General features: G+C 51.7%; 1 protein-coding gene across 1 annotated transcript in view; it reads right to left on the bottom strand.

Annotated features, from left to right (window-relative positions):
* Positions 1-14,649, bottom strand: part of cep43 (centrosomal protein 43) — a 32,493-nt gene extending 17,844 nt beyond the window's left edge. The window contains exon 1 of the mRNA XM_056428871.1: positions 14,509-14,649. Coding sequence (XP_056284846.1) covers positions 14,509-14,649 — 141 coding nt within the window. The remainder of the gene's footprint in view (positions 1-14,508) is intronic.
* Positions 14,650-18,725: the final 4,076 nt, after the last annotated feature.

Genomic DNA, 18,725 nt, shown 5'->3' with positions numbered 1-18,725 from the left:
GAAAACCAGAAGAAAAAAGTACAAAAACCTTTTTTGAAAAAGGCGGAAGGTCCTAACCACTTCAAATGGTAAAAAGGCCATGTAGGCCCGGGGGCGTTTTGGGTGCTGGTTTAAAGGGGGAAAAAAGATTTGGGCCCGGAAAAAAAGGATTTTAAAAAAAGGCTTTTACTTAAAATTTTGGGAACGATGAATCCCTTTTTGGGAGGTTGTTTGGACCAAAAAAGGCCTTTTAAAAAACGGGGAAAAGACCCAAAGGGGCCACACCCCCAAACTTTGGTGGGGGTCTTGAGGGGGGCGTTTTGGTGCGGGAAAGGGGGATTTTGGCCGGGAAAAAGGGTTTTAAAAAACCCCCTTTTGGAACCCCTGTTGGGGCACCCTTAAACCAAGGGTTCCCCCAAAGGAAATGCCCAAACCCAAAATCCAATTGGGGAAGGTCTTGGGGGAAGGGGGGTGCTTTCCAACCCCAGTTTCCTAAAAAAAATTAATTTTTTTGGAATTGCCAAGGCCCTAAAGGGGAATTCCCCTCCCCAAAAGGGGATTTTTTGGGAAAAGGCTTTTGGGGAAAAAAATTTAAAATTTTCAAAAAAAATTTAAACTAAATTGCCAAGGTTTTGCAATTTTTTAAATTTTGAAAAACTTCTTTGAAAAAAATTTTTAAGGAAAAAAAATTTTTTAAAACCCCCAAACTTTTTTAACCCTTGTAATGTTTATATATTTTTTATAATTTAATATTTATAAATAAATATTTTCCCATGGCAGAAAGCCCCTTGCCCCAAAATTTTAAAAGGGTGTTTTTAAATTAGAAAAATTTTTATAATTATAACCCCCGGGAAAATTTAACCGGGTTGGAGAAGGCCCCAACCACCCGGGGGCCGGTCCCTTTCCCTCCCAGTTTTGGGGGGCAGAGGGGTGAGAGAGAGGCCCCAAGGTCCCTGGAAAAGACCAGGTCCCTGAGACCAGGTCGAGACCGGGTTTGGGGGGCCCCAGGCCAGCGGGGGGGAAGGACAAAAGGGGTGGGGGGAAGAGACAGACAGGGGGGGGCATAGAGACAGACAGGGTGGGGGCATAGAGACAGACAGGTGGGGGCAGAGACAGACAGGGTGGGGGGAAAACAGACAGACAGGGGGGGGGCATAAGACAGACAGGTGGGGGCATAGAGACAGACAGGGGGGGGGCATGAGACAGACAGGTGGGGGCATAGAGACAGACAGGGGGGGGGCATAAAAGACAGACAGGGGGGGGGCATAAGAGACAGACAGGGGGGGGGCATAGAGAAAAGACAGGGGGGGGGCATAGAGACAGACAGGGGGGGGGGGGGCATGAGACAGACAGGTGGGGGCATAGAAAAAGACAGGGGGGGCATAGAGACAGACAGGGGGGGGGAAAGAGACAGACAGGGGGGGCATAGACAGACAGGTGGGGGGGGCATAGAGACAGACAGGTGGGGGGGCATAGAGACAGACAGGGGGGGGGCATGGGGACAGACGGGGTGGGGGCATAGAGACAGACAGGTGGGGGCATAGAGACAGACAGGGGGGGGGCATAAAACAGACAGGTGGGGGCATAGAGACAGACAGGGGGGGGGCAAAAAGACACAAAAACAGACAGGTGGGGGCATGAGACAGACAGGGTGGGGGCATAAAAGACGGGAAACAGACAGGGTGGGGGGCATAGAGACAGACAGGAGGTGGAGGCATAGAGACAGACAGACAGGTGGGGGGGCATAGAGACAAAAACAGGTGGGGGCATAGAGACAGACAGACAGGGGGGGGCAAGAGACAAAAACAGGGGGGGGGCATGAGACAGACAGACAGGTGGGGGCAAAAAACAGACAGGTGGAGGCATAGAGACAGACAGACAGGTGGGGGGGCATAGAGACAGACAGGGGGGGGCATAGAGACAGACAGGGTGGGGGCATAGAGACAGACAGGGGGGGAAAGAGACAGACAGACAGGTGGGGCATGAAAACAGACAGGGGGGGGGCATAGAGACAGACAGGGGGGGGCATAGAGACAGACAGGGGGGGGCAGGGGAAGACAGAGAGGTGGGGGCATAGAGACAGAGAGGTGGGGGGCATGAGACAGACAGGTGGGGCATAGAGACAGACAGGGGGGGGGGCATGAAAAGACAGACAGGTGGGGGCATAGAGACAGACAGGGGGGGGGGAAAGAGACAGACAGGGGGGGGCATAAAAAGACAGACAGGTGGGGGGGCATAGAGACAGACAGGTGGGGGGGCATAGAGACAGACAGGTGGGGGCATAGAGACAGACAGGGGGGGGCATAGAGACAGACGGGGGGGCATAGAGACAGACGGGGTGGGGGCATGGGGACAGACAGGGGGGGCATAAAGACAGACAGGTGGGGGCAAAAGACAGACATGGGGGCATAAGACAGACAGGTGGGGGCATGAGACAGACAGGGGGGGGCATGAGACAGACAGGGGGGGGGCCAAGAGACAGACAGGGGGGGGGCATAAGACAGACAGGTGGGGGCATAAGACAGACAGGTGGGGGCATGAGACAAAAGGGTGGGGGCATGAGACAGACAGGTGGGGGCATGAAAAGACAGGTGGGGGCAAAAGACAAAGACAGGTGGGGGGCATAGAAAAACGGGGAAACAGACAGGGGGGGGGCATAGAGACAGACAGGGGGGGGGCATAGAGACAGACAGACAGGTGGGGGCAAAAAGACAGACAGGGGGGGGGGCATGAGACAGACAGACAGGTGGGGGGAAAGAGACAGACAGACAGGTGGGGCATAGAGAAAAGACGGGACGGGGGGGCAAAAAGACAGACAGGGGGGGGGCATAAAAGACAGAAAAGGGGGGGCATAGAGACAGACAGACAGGGGGGGGGCATAGGCGACAGACGGGGTGGGGGCATGAGACAGACAGGTGGGGGCATAGAGACAGACAGGGGGGGGGCATGGGCGACAGACAGGTGGGGGCATGAGACAGACAGGTGGGGGCATGGAGAGACAGACAGGTGGGGGCATGAACAGACAGACAGGTGGGGGCATAGAGACAGACAGGGGGGGGGCATAGAAAACAGACAGGGGGGGGGCATAAAAAGACAGACAGGTGGGGGCATAGAGACAGACAGGGGGGGGGGCATGAGACAGACAGGTGGGGGCATAGAGACAGACAGGTGGGGGGGCATAGAGACAGACAGGTGGGGGGCATAGAGACAGACAGGTGGGGGGGCATAGAGACAGACAGGTGGGGGCATAGAGACAGACAGGTGGGGGGAAAATAGAGACAGACAGGTGGGGGCATAGAGACAGACAGGGGGGCATAGAGACAGACAGGTGGGGGCATAGAGACAGACAGGGGGGGGGGCAAAAACAGACAGGTGGGGGCAGAGACAGACAGGGTGGGGGCATAGAGACAGACAGGGGGGGGGCAAGAGACAGACAGGTGGGGGCAAGAGACAGACAGGGGGGGGTAGAGACAGACAGGTGGGGGCATGAGACAGACAGGGGGGGGGCATGAGACAGACAGGGGGGGGGCATGAGACAGACAGGGGGGGGCATGAAAACAGACAGGGGGGGGGGCATGAGACAGACAGGGGGGGGGCATGAGACAGACAGGGGGGGGGCATAGAGACAGACAGGGGGGGGAAAGGGGCAAAAAAAGGAAAACAGACAGGGGGGGGGCATAGAGACAGACAGGGGGGGGGCAAGAGACAAAAGGTGGGGCATGAGACAGACAGACAGGTGGGGGAAAGGACAAAACAGACAGGTGGGGGCAAAAAGAGACAGACAGGTGGGGGCATAGAGACAGACAGGGGGGGCATAAAAGACAGACAGGGGGGGGATAGAGACAGACGGGGTGGGGAAAAAGGAAACAAAAACAGACAGGCGGGGGGCATAGAGACAGACAGGTGGGGGCATAAAACAGACAGGGGGGGGGCATAGAGACAGACAGGTGGGGGCATAGAGACAGACAGGTGGGGGGGAAAAGGGGAAACAGAAAAAGGTGGGGGCATGAGACAGACGGGGGGGGGCATAGAGACAGACAGGTGGGGGCATAGAGACAGACAGGTGGGGGCATAGAGACAAACAGGTGGGGGGCAAAAGAGACAGACAGGGGGGGGGCATAGAGACAGACAGGTGGGGGCATAGAGACAGACAGGGGGGGGGAAAAGAGACAGACAGGTGGGGGGGCATAGAGACAGACAGGTGGGGGCATAGAGACAGACAGATGGGGGCATAGAGACAGACAGGTGGGGGCATAGAGACAGACAGGGGGGGGCAAGAGACAGACAGGGGGGGGGCATAGAAAACAGACGGGAAGGTGGAGGCATGAGACAGACAGGAGGTGGGGGCATAGAGAAAACAGACAGGTGGGGGGGCATAGAGACAGACAGGTGGGGGGGCATAGAGACAGACAGGTGGGGGGGCATAGAGACAGACAGGAGGTGGAGGCATAGAGAGACAGACAGGAGGTGGAGGCATAGAGAGACAGACAGGTGGGGGGCATAGAGACAGACAGGTGGGGGGCATAGAACAGACAGGGGGGGGGGCATGAGACAGACAGGGGGGGGGGCATAGAGAAAAAGACAGGTGGGGGGCATAGAGACAGACAGGGGGGGGGCCATAGAGACAGACAGGGGGGGGGCAAGAGACAGACAGGTGGGGAGAACAGAGACAGACAGGTGGGGGAAAGAGACAGACAGGGGGGGGCATGAGACAGACAGGTGGGGGGCATAAAACAGACAGGTGGGGGCATGAGACAGACAGGTGGGGGCATAGAGACAGACAGGGGGGGGGCAGAGACAGACAGGGGGGGGGCATAGAGACAGACAGGGGGGGGCAAAAGAAAAACAGACAGGGGGGGGGCATAGAGACAGACAGGGGGGGGCATAGAGACAGACAGGTGGGGGCATGAGACAGACAGGGGGGGGCATGAGACAGACAGGTGGGGGCATAGAGACAGACAGGTGGGGGCATAGAGACAGACAGGTGGGGGGGCATAGAGACAGACAGACAGGTGGGGGGGCATAGAGACAGACAGGTGGGGGGCATAGAGACAGACAGACAGGTGGGGGGGCATAGAGACAGACAGACAGGTGGGGGGGCATAGAGACAGACAGGTGGGGGCATAGAGACAGACAGGTGGGGCATAGAGACAGACAGGTGGGGCATAGAGACAGACAGGTGGGGGGGCATAGAGACAGACAGGTGGGGGGCATAGAGACAGACAGGTGGGGGGGCATAGAGACAGACAGGTGGGGGCATAGAGACAGACAGGGGGGGCATAGAGACAGACAGGTGGGGGCAAAGAGACAGACAGGTGGGGGGGCATAGAGACAGACAGGTGGGGGGGCATAGAGACAGACAGGTGGGGGCATGAGACAGACAGGTGGGGGGCATAGAGACAGACAGGTGGGGGCATAGAGACAGACAGGGGGGGGCATAAGACAGACGGGGGGGGCATGAGACAGACAGGTGGGGCATAGAGACAGACAGTGGGGGCATAGAGACAGCCAGGGGGGGGACATAGAGACAGACAGATGGGGGCAAAAAGACAGACGGGTGGGGGCATAGAGACAAACAGGTGGGGGCATAGAGACAGACAGGTGGGGGCATAGAAAACAGACAGGGGGGGCATAGAGAAAAGACAGGGGGGGGGCATAGAGAAAAGACAGGTGGGGCATAGAGACAGACAGGTGGGGGCATAGAGACAGACAGGTGGGGGCATAGAGACAGACAGGTGGGGGGCATGAGACAGACAGGTGGGGGCATGAGACAGACAGGGGGGGGGCATAGAGACAGACAGGGGGGGGCATGGAGACAGACAGGTGGGGGGGCATAGAGACAGACAGGGGGGGGGCATAGAGACAGACAGGTGGGGGCATAGAGACAGACAGGGGGGGGCATAGAGACAGACAGGTGGGGGCAAAAAGACAGACAGGTGGGGGGAAAGAGACAGACAGGTGGGGGCAAAAACAGACAGGGGGGGGGCATGAGACAGAAAATGGAGGCATGAGAGACAGACAGGGGGGGGGCATAGAGAAAAGACAGGTGGGGGCATAGAGACAGACAGGGGGGGCAAGAGACAGACAGGAGGGGGGGGCATAGAGACAGACGGGGGGAGGGGCATAGGACAGACAGGGGGGGGCATAGAGACAGACAGGGGGGGGGCATAGAGACAGACAGGTGGGGGGAAAAATGAGAGACAGACAGGTGGGGGGCATAGAGACAGACAGGTGGGGGGGGGGCATAGAGACAGACAGGTGGGGGGGCATAGAAAAAAACAGACAGGGGGGGGGGCATAGAGACAGACAGGGGGGGGGCATAGAGACAGACAGGGGGGGGCATAGAGACAGACAGGGGGGGGGGAAAGAACAGACGGGGGGGGGGCATAGAAAAGACAGGTGGGGAAAGGGGACAGACAGGTGGGGGGAAAAATAAAAGACGGGAACAGGTGGGGGCATAGGACAGACAGGTGGGGGGCATAAAGACGGGGACAGGGGTTTGAAGGGTTAGGGTGATCTGGCAAGAGGTGAACTGTTGTAGAGCCTCATAGCCGTCGGCAGGAATGTTCTCCTGTATCTCTCCTTGTGGCAGCGGAGGCGTGAGGAGGCGTCTGGAGAAAGTACTCCTCTGTCCCTGTAGGAGGTGGTGGAGAGGGTGGTCCGGGTTGTCCAATATGGACACCAGTTTCTTAAACCCTCCCCCTCCACCACCTGTTCCAGGTGCTCCAGCTGGCGGGATGATGGAGCCAGCCTTCCTAACCAGTTTGTTAAGGCGGCTGGTGTCCCCGGCTCGATGCTGCTCCCCAGCAGACAATGGCAAAGTGCAGCACCCCCACAACCGACTGGTAGAATAACTCCAGCATCTTGCTGCACACGTTGAAGGATCGAAGCTTTCTCAGGAAAAAGTCGACTCATCCCTTCTTGTACACAGCGTTGATGTTGGCCTTCCAGTTCAGTCGGCTGTCGAGGGGGCCCAGGGTACTTTTGGCTCCTCCACCATGTCCACGTCCACTCCCAGGACACTCAGAGGGGGAGGAGCTGTCGCCTTCCTCCTGAAGTCCACCACCATCTCTCTGGTCTTGGCCACGTTCAGCCGCAGGTGGTTCTCATCGGACTTTACAAAGTCACTCACCACTCCCCTGTACTCCTCCCCCCGTCCACCCCTAATACACCCGACCACTGCAAAATCATCACAGTACTTCTTCAGATGGCATCACTCCGTGCTGTACTAGAAGTCACTGGTGTACACGGTGAAGGGGAAAGGGGAGACAGAACAGTTCCTGTGGGGCTCCAACATCACTGACTACCTTCCCAGACAGCACACGGCTCATTCTGACAAACTGTGGTCTGGCTCTGAGGTAGGCAGTGATCGAGGAGATGGTGGGGCGCCCACCCCGGCCCCCCGCAGCTTCTCACTCAGCAGCAGTGGCTGGATGGTGTTAAATGCACTGGAGAAGTAAAAAAAGTGACTCTCACAGAGACCCCGGTTCCATCCAGGTGCGACTGAGCTCGTTGCAGCAGGTAGATGATGGCGTCGTCCACTCCCACATGAGGCTGGTAAGCAAATTGCAGGGGGCCCAGCGAGATTTCACCTGCGGCGGAGGTGGGCCAAGACCAGCCTCTCAGCACCTTCATCACATGGGAGGTGAGGCGACCGGTCGGTAGTCGTTGAGGCCAGATGGTGTTGACTTCTTTGGGACAGGGACCAGGCACGGCGTCTTCCACAGCACGGGACTTCCCCAGCCTCAGGCTGAGGTTGAAGGCGCTGCAGGACACCAGACAGCTGGGTGGCGCAGGTCTTTAGGACCCTGGGGCTGATGCCATCAGGACCTTCAGCTCTTCGCTGGTGTAGTTTCTCCAGCTGTCTTCTCACCTGGTCAGTCGTCACAGAGAGGGGGGGGGGAGAAGGAGCCCATTGTTATTGAGGGCTCGGTGGATGTGCAGCTCAGCAGGGGGACAGAGGGAGGAGGTGTTTGGGAGGTGTGATGTGGGAGGGGGCGGGGAGGGCTGTGAACTGAACCTATTGAAAAAACAGTTCAGCTCGATGGCCCTCTCCAGGGCGCCCCCTGGCTGGCTCCCTCCCACCTTGGAGCCAGTTATCTGCTTCATGCCTGACCACACCTCCCTTGTGCTGTTCAGCTGGAGTTTGGCCCCCAGCTTCCTCCTGTAGGAGTCCTCGCCCTCCCTGAGCTCCACCTTCAGGTTGCGCTGGGCTTTCCTCAGCTCATCCCTGTCTCCAGACCTGAAAGCAGCTTTCTTCATGTTAAAGCGCCTTCAGGTCCCTGGTGATCAGGGCTTGTTGTTGGGAAGCAGCGCACAGTCCGTGATGGGATGGTGGTGTGTTCACAGAACTTGATGTATTCCGTGATGCAGTCGGTCATACTGTTGATGTCCTCCCGTGCGGTCCAAAAGCACATCCCAGTCCGTTGACTGAAGCAGTCCTGTAGGCGTCGTTAGCCTCCAGAGACCACCTCCTCACAGTCCTGGTGGTCCCCGGCAGCCTCTTCACCAGAGGAACATACCTGGGTGTCAGCCGGACCAGGTCATGATCAGACCTGCCGAGGGGAAGGGCAGTGGCGCTGTATCGTCCTTAGTATTAGCATCAGCAAGTCCAGAGTTTTATTGTTCCTTGTTGGGCAGTCTATGTATTGATGGAAGGTTGGCAGAGCTTTTTCCAATGTGGTGTGGTTAAAGTCACCAGTGATAGCCATGAATGCTCCAGGCTGATGATTCAGCAGAGCAGACACAGTGGAGTGGATGGTGTCCACAGCTTCCTCAGCGTCAGCTGATGGGGGCACGAACGACAACCACAATGGCGGACGTGAACTCCCCGGAAAATTTAATGGGGCGCATCCCGGCCAGCAGTTCAATGTTGGGGCTACAAAGCGCTCCTTCACGCACACATGGCCCGGATGGCACCACCGTTCATTCACATAAACAGCGATCCCCCCCTCTTCTTCCCGCTCTGTGTGGCGTCTCTGTCAGCCGAACAGTCCTGAAGCCGGGAAAAAGGCGCTGTGATCCGGATAGTCCGTGCAGCCACGTCTCAGTGAAGCAAAAGGGGCTGCTCTCACGGAAGACCTCTCGGTCATTACCAGCGCGAGCTCATCCGTCTTATTCCCCAAAAGACCTCCGTTCCCGTTATGATGGGTACCGAGGGTTTGTATCCCCTCGTTTTAGCCCTCCGTTTGACACCCGATCTGAAACCGGGACCCCTTCTCCGTAGCCCCACCGGGATCTGGGTCTTTCTCCAGGCAGAAGCGGCCTGCACAGGGGATCAGCTGAGAAAGCGGTGACGGGCCCCCGTCATTGTTATGCTGGGCTCCCCGATACTCACGACAAAGTGAACAAAAGCCACAGTAAAATTTTCGAAAAAAAGTTATGGTCCAGTGCCCGGGCCGTAACTAAGACAACGTGAAAGAAAAAAAAAAGAAAAGAAAAGTGAAAAAAGACAATAAAATAAAAGCAAAGCGCCACTACTGAAACAAGCAGCCTTTGGGGGGCGAACCGGTGGGGGCTAGAGACAGACAGGGGGGTAAGACAGACATTGGGGGGCAAAAACAGACAGGGGGGGGCAAAAACAGACAGGGGGGGCCCCTTTTTAAAATACTGGGGTTGGTTTGGGCGGGAAAGGGGGCCAAACAAACTTTTTAAGATTGCAGGAATTTTACTTGAGCCCCGGCCCCAACCCCTGAGGGCCCTGGGGAAGGGGGGCCAAACACATCACCGGGAGATCAGCCCGAAAATCCCGGGCCCATCACCAAATTTCCCCCAAAACACCCCTTTAACCATCCGGCGCCAAAAAAATTTTCCCTGAAAATCCCCTAAAGCAAGGCCCAAAAACACATCCCCGGGGAACCATCGGCCGGAAACACATCCCTGGGAAAACCCCGATGCCGGGAAATACTTTCCCCAACTTCATTTTTAACCAAAAAGGGGGCCCCCAAAAATCCTTTTTTAACTTTACCTGAAATCATGACGCATCCCCTGGGGCCATCACGGGGCAGAAAAAATTTTTTAACCATCCCCTCCCTAAACTTCCCCAAAATTTCATAACGCTTTTGGGGAATCCCCTAAAACATACTGCGTCACCTGGGCAAATCCCCTGCATATTTGAATCAGGGTCCCCTTTAAAAATTCACCAACGATAAATAAAGCTCACCGGGGTTTATTTGAAAAATTTCCCCGAACCCCACATTTTAAACCACCCAAAAGAACTTTTCCCTTTCCTTTTAACCCCTTGAAACATTTTTTTATTTTATGTTTTATATACGGGAATTTTTTGAAACCTTCAAATACTAATAATCCCAAATGTTTGAATTTTAAATGTTCCTTGAAAATGAAAAATTCAAATATTTTCATATTTTTATGAATATTTTTTGAAATATTTCTTTTTAAATTAGCCAGGGAATCCCTCAAAATACCTGATTACCTATAATAAAAAATAAACCCTCTTGAATAAATTTGAATCCATGAATCCCATTTTTTTTTAAAAGAAAATCAGAAAATTTTTAAATGTCCCTCAAAATAAAATGAATATTTTGGGGGTTTTTGAAGTTAAATTACCCGGGGTTACCTCCAAGGTTACCCATAAATTACCCTAAATTCCCGGGGTTAATCAAGGGGTTACCCATAAATTACCAAAGGGGGGAATTACCCATAAATTAGCATAAATTACCCATAAATCCCCTAAATCCCTCCTTTTAGGAATTACCCTAATTACCCCCCTAAATTCAGAATTCCTTTTGAAATTACCTAAATAATACCTAGGAATACCTTTTAAATTTCTCCTAAATACCCCGGGGGTTAACCCTTTGAATCCCCCCTGAACCCCCTCATGAATCCTCTAATTACTTCATAAATTATCTAAATACCTCCTGAATTTCATGAAATAAAAGGGTTCAGGGAAAAAAGGTTTGGGGTGGGTTCCACGTTCATCGATGTTGGATTGATTAATCATGGTTCCTTCCGCCCAAGTCAGTGGGGCCCAAAAGGACTAAATAATAGTTAGGTTTTTGGTTTCAAAAACCCCTTCCCTTTTTGGTTTTTGGGCCCTGCCCCGCTTAAGTCTTGTGCTCCGGCCCGGTTTTTTGAGCCCGCCCCAAGGGGTTTTTTGCCCACGGGGTTTTTTAGCCCTTTTCTAGGTTCCCGGGGTTGGCCCCGGCCCTGGTTGCCAGCTTTTTGGCCCTCGGGGTTTTTTAGCCCGCCTTTTGGGCCCCCACCCTAGGTTCCCGCCTAATTTGGGCCTAGCCGGCCCCCAGTTGTTCCCAGCCTTTTTAGCCCCAGCTGGTTCAGTTTTCCCGAGTCTGGCCCCGCTGGGGTTTTTCCTCACTTTTCCTGGGGTTTTTTAGTCGGGTTCCTAGTTGCCCCCGGGGTTGTCCGCCCTAGGTTTCTTCAATCCTGTTCCTAAAAATCTTTGGCTTTGTAATAAAAAAATTCTGGGTTCCCCCTTTTTCGGGGTTAAAACCTGTTTTTCCAGGGAACAACCAGTTCCCGGGCCTTTTCCAAGAATCGGTTTTCCCTCAAAAAAAGCTTTTGATTCACAACCAGCAAACCCAAAAATTTCATTCGGATTTTTTTTAATTTTTTTAAAAAATTCCCCACAATTTGGGCGCTTCAAAAATCAAGAACCCTTAACCCTTTTTAAAAGGGTTTGTAAAAATTCAAACATTTAACGGGGGTTTTTGAATTTACCCCTTGCCAGGGGGCCGCAGATTGGGGTTTCATTAAGCCCTTTAAAAAAAAGGAAAGCATTTTCCTTTTGGGGGGGGCCCCCCCTCTTTTTTGGAAAAAATTACATTTTTTTGGCCCAAATTCCTAAAGGGCCCCCAAGATTAAAAAAAATTTTCCGGCTAACTTCCGTGTCTTTTTGGTTTAAAAGGAATTTCAAGGGGGTTTTTATTTTTGTCCAGTTTTATTCATTCCTTGGGGAACCCCACTTTGGGATGGGTTCCTTACATTTAAGGCTGGGTCAAATCGGGGCAGTCGGCTCCCCGGGGTAAGGGGTCAAAAAATTGTTTGCTAAAATCGCATTTCCCCCAAACCCCCTGGTCCCCTTCCACCTTTAAAAATGGGAAAGGGAACCCCAAACAAAATTAACAATAGTGGGGGACCTCCAATCAAAAAAACCTTTGAAAAGGAAAAATTTTCTTATTCACCCAATTGGAAAAAAAACCCTTTTAAAAGGTTTGCCTTTATCCCTTATTTGAGGGCCCCAAAAAACTTCGGGGAATAAAAAATACCCCCTTTTGGGGGTTCAAAACTTTTTAATTTCATATTTCCCTTTCCCGTTCCCCCAAAAGTTTGGGGTTTCTTCCCCAAAATTTCCTTTTAATTTTTTTTAAAGAAAAGCATTTTGCCTTTGAGGATAAAATTTAAATCAATTCCCAAAATAAAAAATATAAAAATTTTAAGGGTTGGTTTAAATACTTTTTGATTTCTGGGTTTTCCTGTTCTCCGAGATTTGACCCTTTTCCCCCAAAAAACAAATAAATTTCCCCGTTTCAATTAAAAATTTTCATCCCTTGGCAATTTTTTGTTTTTTGAAAACCCGATCAAAAAAATTTAAAAAGGCACAAAAAAACCCTTGGTTTTTGCGAAAAAAAAAAGAGGAAGCTATAAATCTGGCCTTCCCTTTGAACATTTTGGTTGTTATCTTTGGAAGAAAAAATTTGGAAAAATAACTTTTCAAAAGGGAATAAAAAAGGGAAAGTTTCCCCCTTTTAAACCCCCAGCCTTTTCCGGGCCGGGAAAGGGGCCCCCTATTCCCTGGGGAAAAAAAAGGAAAAGAAGAAAATTTTTACCCCGGGTTTTTGATTCAAAAACCTTTATTTAACAGTAAAGGAAATTTAATAAAAGGGGGGGTGGTTTCCAACAAATTTCATAAACCCCCAAGGTTCATTAAGTTTTCTTTTGGAAATTGGGCTACCCCCGGGGCCCCAAATCAGTTTAAATGGGCCCGGGTTTTTTTAAAGGAAACAATTAAATCATCCGGTCAAAAAACCCAAATCAAATCAAAAAGTAAGAAAACCTTTGGCCCCTTTGGGCCCCCAAAACCCCGGTCAAAAACCCCCTTAAAAGGATAAAACCCAAAACCCCCAAACCCCGGACCCCGGTTCAATTTTTTTGTTGAAAAATCAAAAACCTGGGTTCCCAGCCCTTTCCCCCAAATTTCCCCTCATTGGCCAAAAATTTGATTGGAATTAAACTTTTTCCAAATTTTTCCCCATTCCCACGGCCCCGCACTGGTTGGGTTTTTCCCCAAAATTTTAAAAAGCAGGGGTTTCCCTTTTTCAGTTTCAGTTTTGGGGCCAGGCAGCATTTCCCGGGGGGGTAACGAAAAGAACTGAAAATTTTAATTGTTTCCTTTTAAATTCGGATTTATAAAAATTTAAAAAATTTTAAATTTTAAAATGAAAATAAATCTTTTATTATACAAAAAAAAATTTTATAATATTAAAAATTTACCCCCAAATCGAACCCGTTTTAGGGCCCAAAGGTGTTTGCCCAAACAAAAATTTTGGACTTGGAAAATTTTGTGCTTCAAAAATTTAACTTTCAACCTTAAAAACCGGCAAAACAAATTTTTTTTTCGGGGCCAAACATTCCGGTTAAAGGTTTTAAAAGAAAAACCTTAAAGAATTTTTCCCAAGAAATGCATTTCAGGGGCCAAAAGGGGGTTGGGAGTAAACGGGGGGCGGGGAAAATAATTGCTAAGGGGTTTTTTGGATGAGGAGGTTAAAAACTTTTTTTTGGTCATTTTTCCCATGTTCGAGGCCTCCCGGAGGGAAAAAGGAATAGTTGGTGTCCGGGGTGGGGGAGGGTCTGCCGTTTCCTGCCCGTTTCCTGACTCTGGAGGTGTACATTGGATGGTGGGCAGAGTTGGCACCGTATGATCTTCTCTGCAGACCTGACTGTCCGTTAGATCGTGTTCTGATCGGGTTTGGTGGCAGTCCAAACCAGACAGTGATTGAAGTGCTCAGAACAGAGCTCTGTAACAGCGGTGTAGAACATGGTCAGCAGCTCCTGAGGCAGGTTGTGCTTCCCTAAGCTGGGCAGGGAAGTAGATCCTCTGCTGGGCCTTCTTGGATGATTTGGTGGACGTTAGGTTCCCACCTTCAAGGTTCCGGGAGATTGTGGATCCCAGAAACCTGGAAGGATTCCTAGCCAACACAGTGTTATTGAGGATGGTGAGTGGGGGCTGGGGGCTCACTGAAGTCCACTGTCATCTCCACAGTCTGGAAGCGTGTTCAGCTCTGGGTTGTTGCGGCCACCACAGGACAGCTGCTCCAACTTCCCGCCCTATATGCAGACTCGTCATCATCACGGATGAGGCCCGATGACTGATGTCGTCTGCATTGTGGGAGTTGAACAGATGGTCTCCTGGGAGGTGCAGTCGTTGGTAGAGGAGAGAGGCAGTGGGGAGCACGCATCCTGGAGGGCACCAGTGCTGGCTGGTCGGGAGCTGGATGTTGTTTCTCTCCAGCCTCACCTGCTTCCTGTCAGTCAGGAAGTTGGTAATCCACTGACAGGTGGAGGCCGGCTGTGGAGCTGGGTGAGTTTGGTGAGAGGACTTCTGGGATGATGGGTGTTGAACGCTGAGCTGAAGTCCACAGCATCCTCTGTCGGTCCCTGGGGGTGGAGGTGTTGCAGGATGGAGTGCAGCCCCATGTTGACTGCATCATCCATGACCTGTTGCCCGGGAGGCAAACGGCAGAGGGTCAACAGCAGGGGCCTGTGATGCCCTTCAGATGGGTCAAGACCAGTCTCCAAGGACTTCATGACCACAGGCGTCAGGCGGCGGGCCTGTAGTCATTCAGCCCAGGGATGGAGGATGTTTGGGAACCGGGATGATGGTCAGGCCGTTTGAAGTAGGAGGGACTTCACAGTCTCCCAGAGACCTGTTGAAGATCCGTGTGAAGATGATCAAGACAGGGGTGACACCGTCTGGGCCTGCTGCCTTCCTCGTCTTCTGTCTCATCCTCTTCACAGACCGTCAGTGGGGGGGTCAGGGGAGGGTGATACCAGGGGTGCAGATGACTGTGTGCCAGGGTCTGATTGGAGGCGGGTGAGGGAGGTGTGAATGTGGGGTAGTCAAACCTGCAGTAAAACACATTCAGATCGTCCATTCAGCCAGTTGAGGGCTCTCCATGGAGTGGGGAGGGTTTCCTATAGTTTGTAGCCTCTCACACTCCAGTGCACGTTCTACATGATGGTATATATTCTAATCTTGCTTTAAGTCAGACTCTCTCTTGGGGATCAGCTGTTATCCCAATATATACATGGAGTGGTGATTAGAATCATTGGTCCTTTGAAAGAATGTCATGTCATATCCGATACGATGGGCGCTGCACTGTTTTCATGACAACTCCCGGTGATACAGCCATTTCAACGCTGACCTCTTCTACCACCACATCAACAACAACATTTGGGAGAAAGATGGCGAACGAAGGCAGGCAAGGCGAAGCTACATCCCTCTCTTCCTCCCTCCATGGAGTGTCATAGAGGACAGCGAATGCAAATGGCATAGGAGGACAGCAGATACCAAATGGCGCTATTATTGAAGTTGATAAGCAGAGAGAAGAGGCGCCGTCGCACGTCACCTGGAGGCACGGAGAATTAATTTATCGTCTCTTTCAACTTCCGGGCCACGACATGGGTGGAGGGAGGGAGGGAGGAGAGAGGTGGTCACGAGGGGAGTGAGGAGGAGGGAGGAGAGAGAGAGGAGGAGGAAGGCGGGGATCTCAGGCATGCGCAGACGCAGGCATAAGTCAGTTTCCCTGTCAATCGACGTTACATGCCGCGATACGCCATAGTCGAATTATCAACCGGATTCGGATCGGCGGTCATCCAGGGTGTTAATCGGATCAGTCGGACCGCATGAGTCCGACTAAGGTGTTTATCAAAACCCAGACCATTGATTTTCAGTCCGACTAAGACAATAATTCAATTGCATGTAAGCGCACTGACTGGCCAAGTCGTTAGCACAAACCTGTTTTCAGCTTTCAAATAACTTCTCTCGATCGGGCTCCTCTCTGATCTCCTGAGTCACCAAGGTGTTTCTGGCCAGGTTGTACACCTGTCCCCACTCATGATTGGATTTCAGTCCTACTGGACAATTCACTGCATGTAAATCCACTGACTGACGCAGGGTCATGAAGGAAAACCTGTTTTTCTCAGCTTTCAGAGTAGCTTCTTGCTCCCTCTGATCTCCGAGTCACTGCAGCCTGGCCACAGCACCTGTCCCCACCATGAAGCCTCTCTTTGTCTTGTGACGTAAGCCGCCTGACAAAACCCTGCTGCCAGAACCCGCAGTTTATTGTTATTAAAGATGCGGTACGTTTTGGTGGGTACACACATGTACAAGAAACTGATATATGGCGTCCACGGTTTGGTGAGTTAGTCTGGGCCAAGTGATGTGGATGCAGCCTCAGAAGACACCTCCAGTCAGTGCAGTCACAGCAGGGCCTCTGTAGGCTCAGCTTTGACTCGTTGGTCCATTTCCTCCCAGGTTTCTACAGGCACACGGATTTAAGTTTCTGCCTGCAGCTTGCAGGAGGAGATGAACCAGGCAGTGATCAGAAGTCCCAAAGCTGCACAGGAAACCAGCGGATATCAAGTTCTTCAGGATTGTGGAGCAGTGGTCGAGGTGTGTTTTTGTACAGGTGGGACACTCTAATGTGCTACCTGTATTTTAGGAAGTTCATATTGAGTTTTTCTTGAACAAATCCCAGGATGATAATCAGAAGAGAAATTCTGGGTGTTTTCAGCTCCGTCCTGCTGGTTCTCTGTGTGTGAGGGTGCGGGAGTGCTCGCTGACGAGCGCAGGCTTGGTGGCCCCTGCAGACACCCCTAAAGAATCAAAGGAGGAAAACTCCAGGGGTGGAATAAAAAGGTCATAGTTTATGGATTATGGATTCTAGGTGAGGAATGCATATTTTCCATGGAAGGTCTGTGGCATCTGTACACCAACTTTCGTTTATATAAAAGCAGACTCCTCCTGAGTGCTGAAAACCGTGCAAATAAACAAAAACATAAAAAACACGAGAGAGTCGCATCACACTGTTAAATCTATATCATGGCGCCTATCTTGGATATGTATGCGTATAAATATTATACATATTATAAATGTTATAAATATTATACATATTATACATATTATCAATATTATGCATATTATAAATATTAAAAATATTATACATATTATAAATATTGAACATCATTTAAGAAGTCTTCTCCCGATATGTTTTCATTTGACTGGAAGAAGAGATTTTCCTAAAAAGAAAAGCACGACGTCTAAAAACTGAAAGTGCATCGAACCAGAATGAGACCTTGTTGATTGTGTGTTGTTTATTGTGTGTTGTTTATTTGTTGTTGTTGTCGAAACATAAATAAAGACATCTGTTTGTGATCTGAGAAATATCTGAAACGAACTGTGAAAACAAGTTAAAATCAAAGAGATGAAATGAGGAGGAGGAGGAGGATGAAGAGAACAATGAGCCCAACGTCTCCATAAAAAGGAGGGATAGGGAGGAAGAGGAGGAGGAGGAACATAGCAGGAGGAGGAAGGAGAGAAATAACTGGAGACGGTTAAGGGATAAATAAATATAAAGGGAGGATGATAATAAAAAAAGAATAGTAGAATCAGAGGAAAGGAGGAAAGAGAATAAAAGAAGAGGAGGAAGAGGAATGATGGAAGAAGACCATAATAAATGGATGTGGGAAGAAGAAAGAGGGGGCTTAGAGGGAGGAGGAGAAGGAGAGGGAGGAGGAGGGGCACTATGAGGAGGAGGAGGACACTATGAGGAGGAGGAGGAGGAGGGGGAGGAGGAGGAGCAATATGAGGAGGAGGAGGAGGGGGAGGAGGAGGAGCAATATGAGGAGGAGGAGGAGGAGAGGGAGGAGGAGAGGGAGGAGCAATATGAGGAGGAGGAGGAGGAGCACTATGAGGAGGAGGAGGAGGAGGAGGAGCAATATGAGGAGGAGGCGGAGGAGGAATAGAGGAGAGGAGAAGGAGGAGGAGGAGGGCACTAGGAGAGGAGGAGAGGTACTATGAGGGAGGAGGAGGAGCAATATGGGAGGAGGAGGAGGAGAGGGAGGAGGAGGAGCAATATGAGGAGGAGGAGGAGGAGGAGGACAACATGAGAGGAGGGAGGAGAGGGAGGAGGAGGGCACCAGGGAGGAGGAGGAGGGAGGAGGAGGGGCAATTAAGGATGAGGAGGAGGAGGGGCACTGGGAGACAAGGAGGAGGAGGAGGAGGAGGAGGAGCAATATGAGGAGGAGGAGGAGGAGGAGGAGCACTATGAGGAGGAGGGGGAGGAGGAGGAGCAATATGAGGAGGAGGAGGAGAGGGAGGAGGAGGAGGAGGAGGAGGAGGAGGAGGAGGAGGAGCAGAGAGGAGGAGGAGGAGGAGCAATATGAGGAGGAGGAGGAGGAGGAGAGCATATGAGGAGAGGAGGGAGGGGCACTAGAGATAGGAGGAGGAGGAGGAGAGCAGGAGGGGTACAAGGAGATGAGGAGGAGGAAGAGGGCACTATGAGGAGGAGAGGAGGAGGAGAGGCAATATGAGGGGAACAGAGGAGGAGCAGAGGGAGGAGGAGGAGCAATATGAGGAGGAGGAGGAGGAGGAGGAGCAGGAGGGACAATATGAGGAAGAGCACTATGAGGAGGGCAATGAAAGGAGGAGAGGAGGAGAAGGAGGAGGAGGAGAGGGAGGAGGAGGGGCACTATGAGGAGGAGGAGGAGGA

The sequence above is a fragment of the Pseudoliparis swirei genome, chromosome 12 (genome assembly GCF_029220125.1).
Source record: "Pseudoliparis swirei isolate HS2019 ecotype Mariana Trench chromosome 12, NWPU_hadal_v1, whole genome shotgun sequence".
In the NCBI taxonomy this organism is placed as follows: domain Eukaryota; kingdom Metazoa; phylum Chordata; class Actinopteri; order Perciformes; family Liparidae; genus Pseudoliparis; species Pseudoliparis swirei.
Note: the sequence above shows the minus strand (reverse complement) of the source record. Positions and strands in the feature narration are given on the sequence as shown.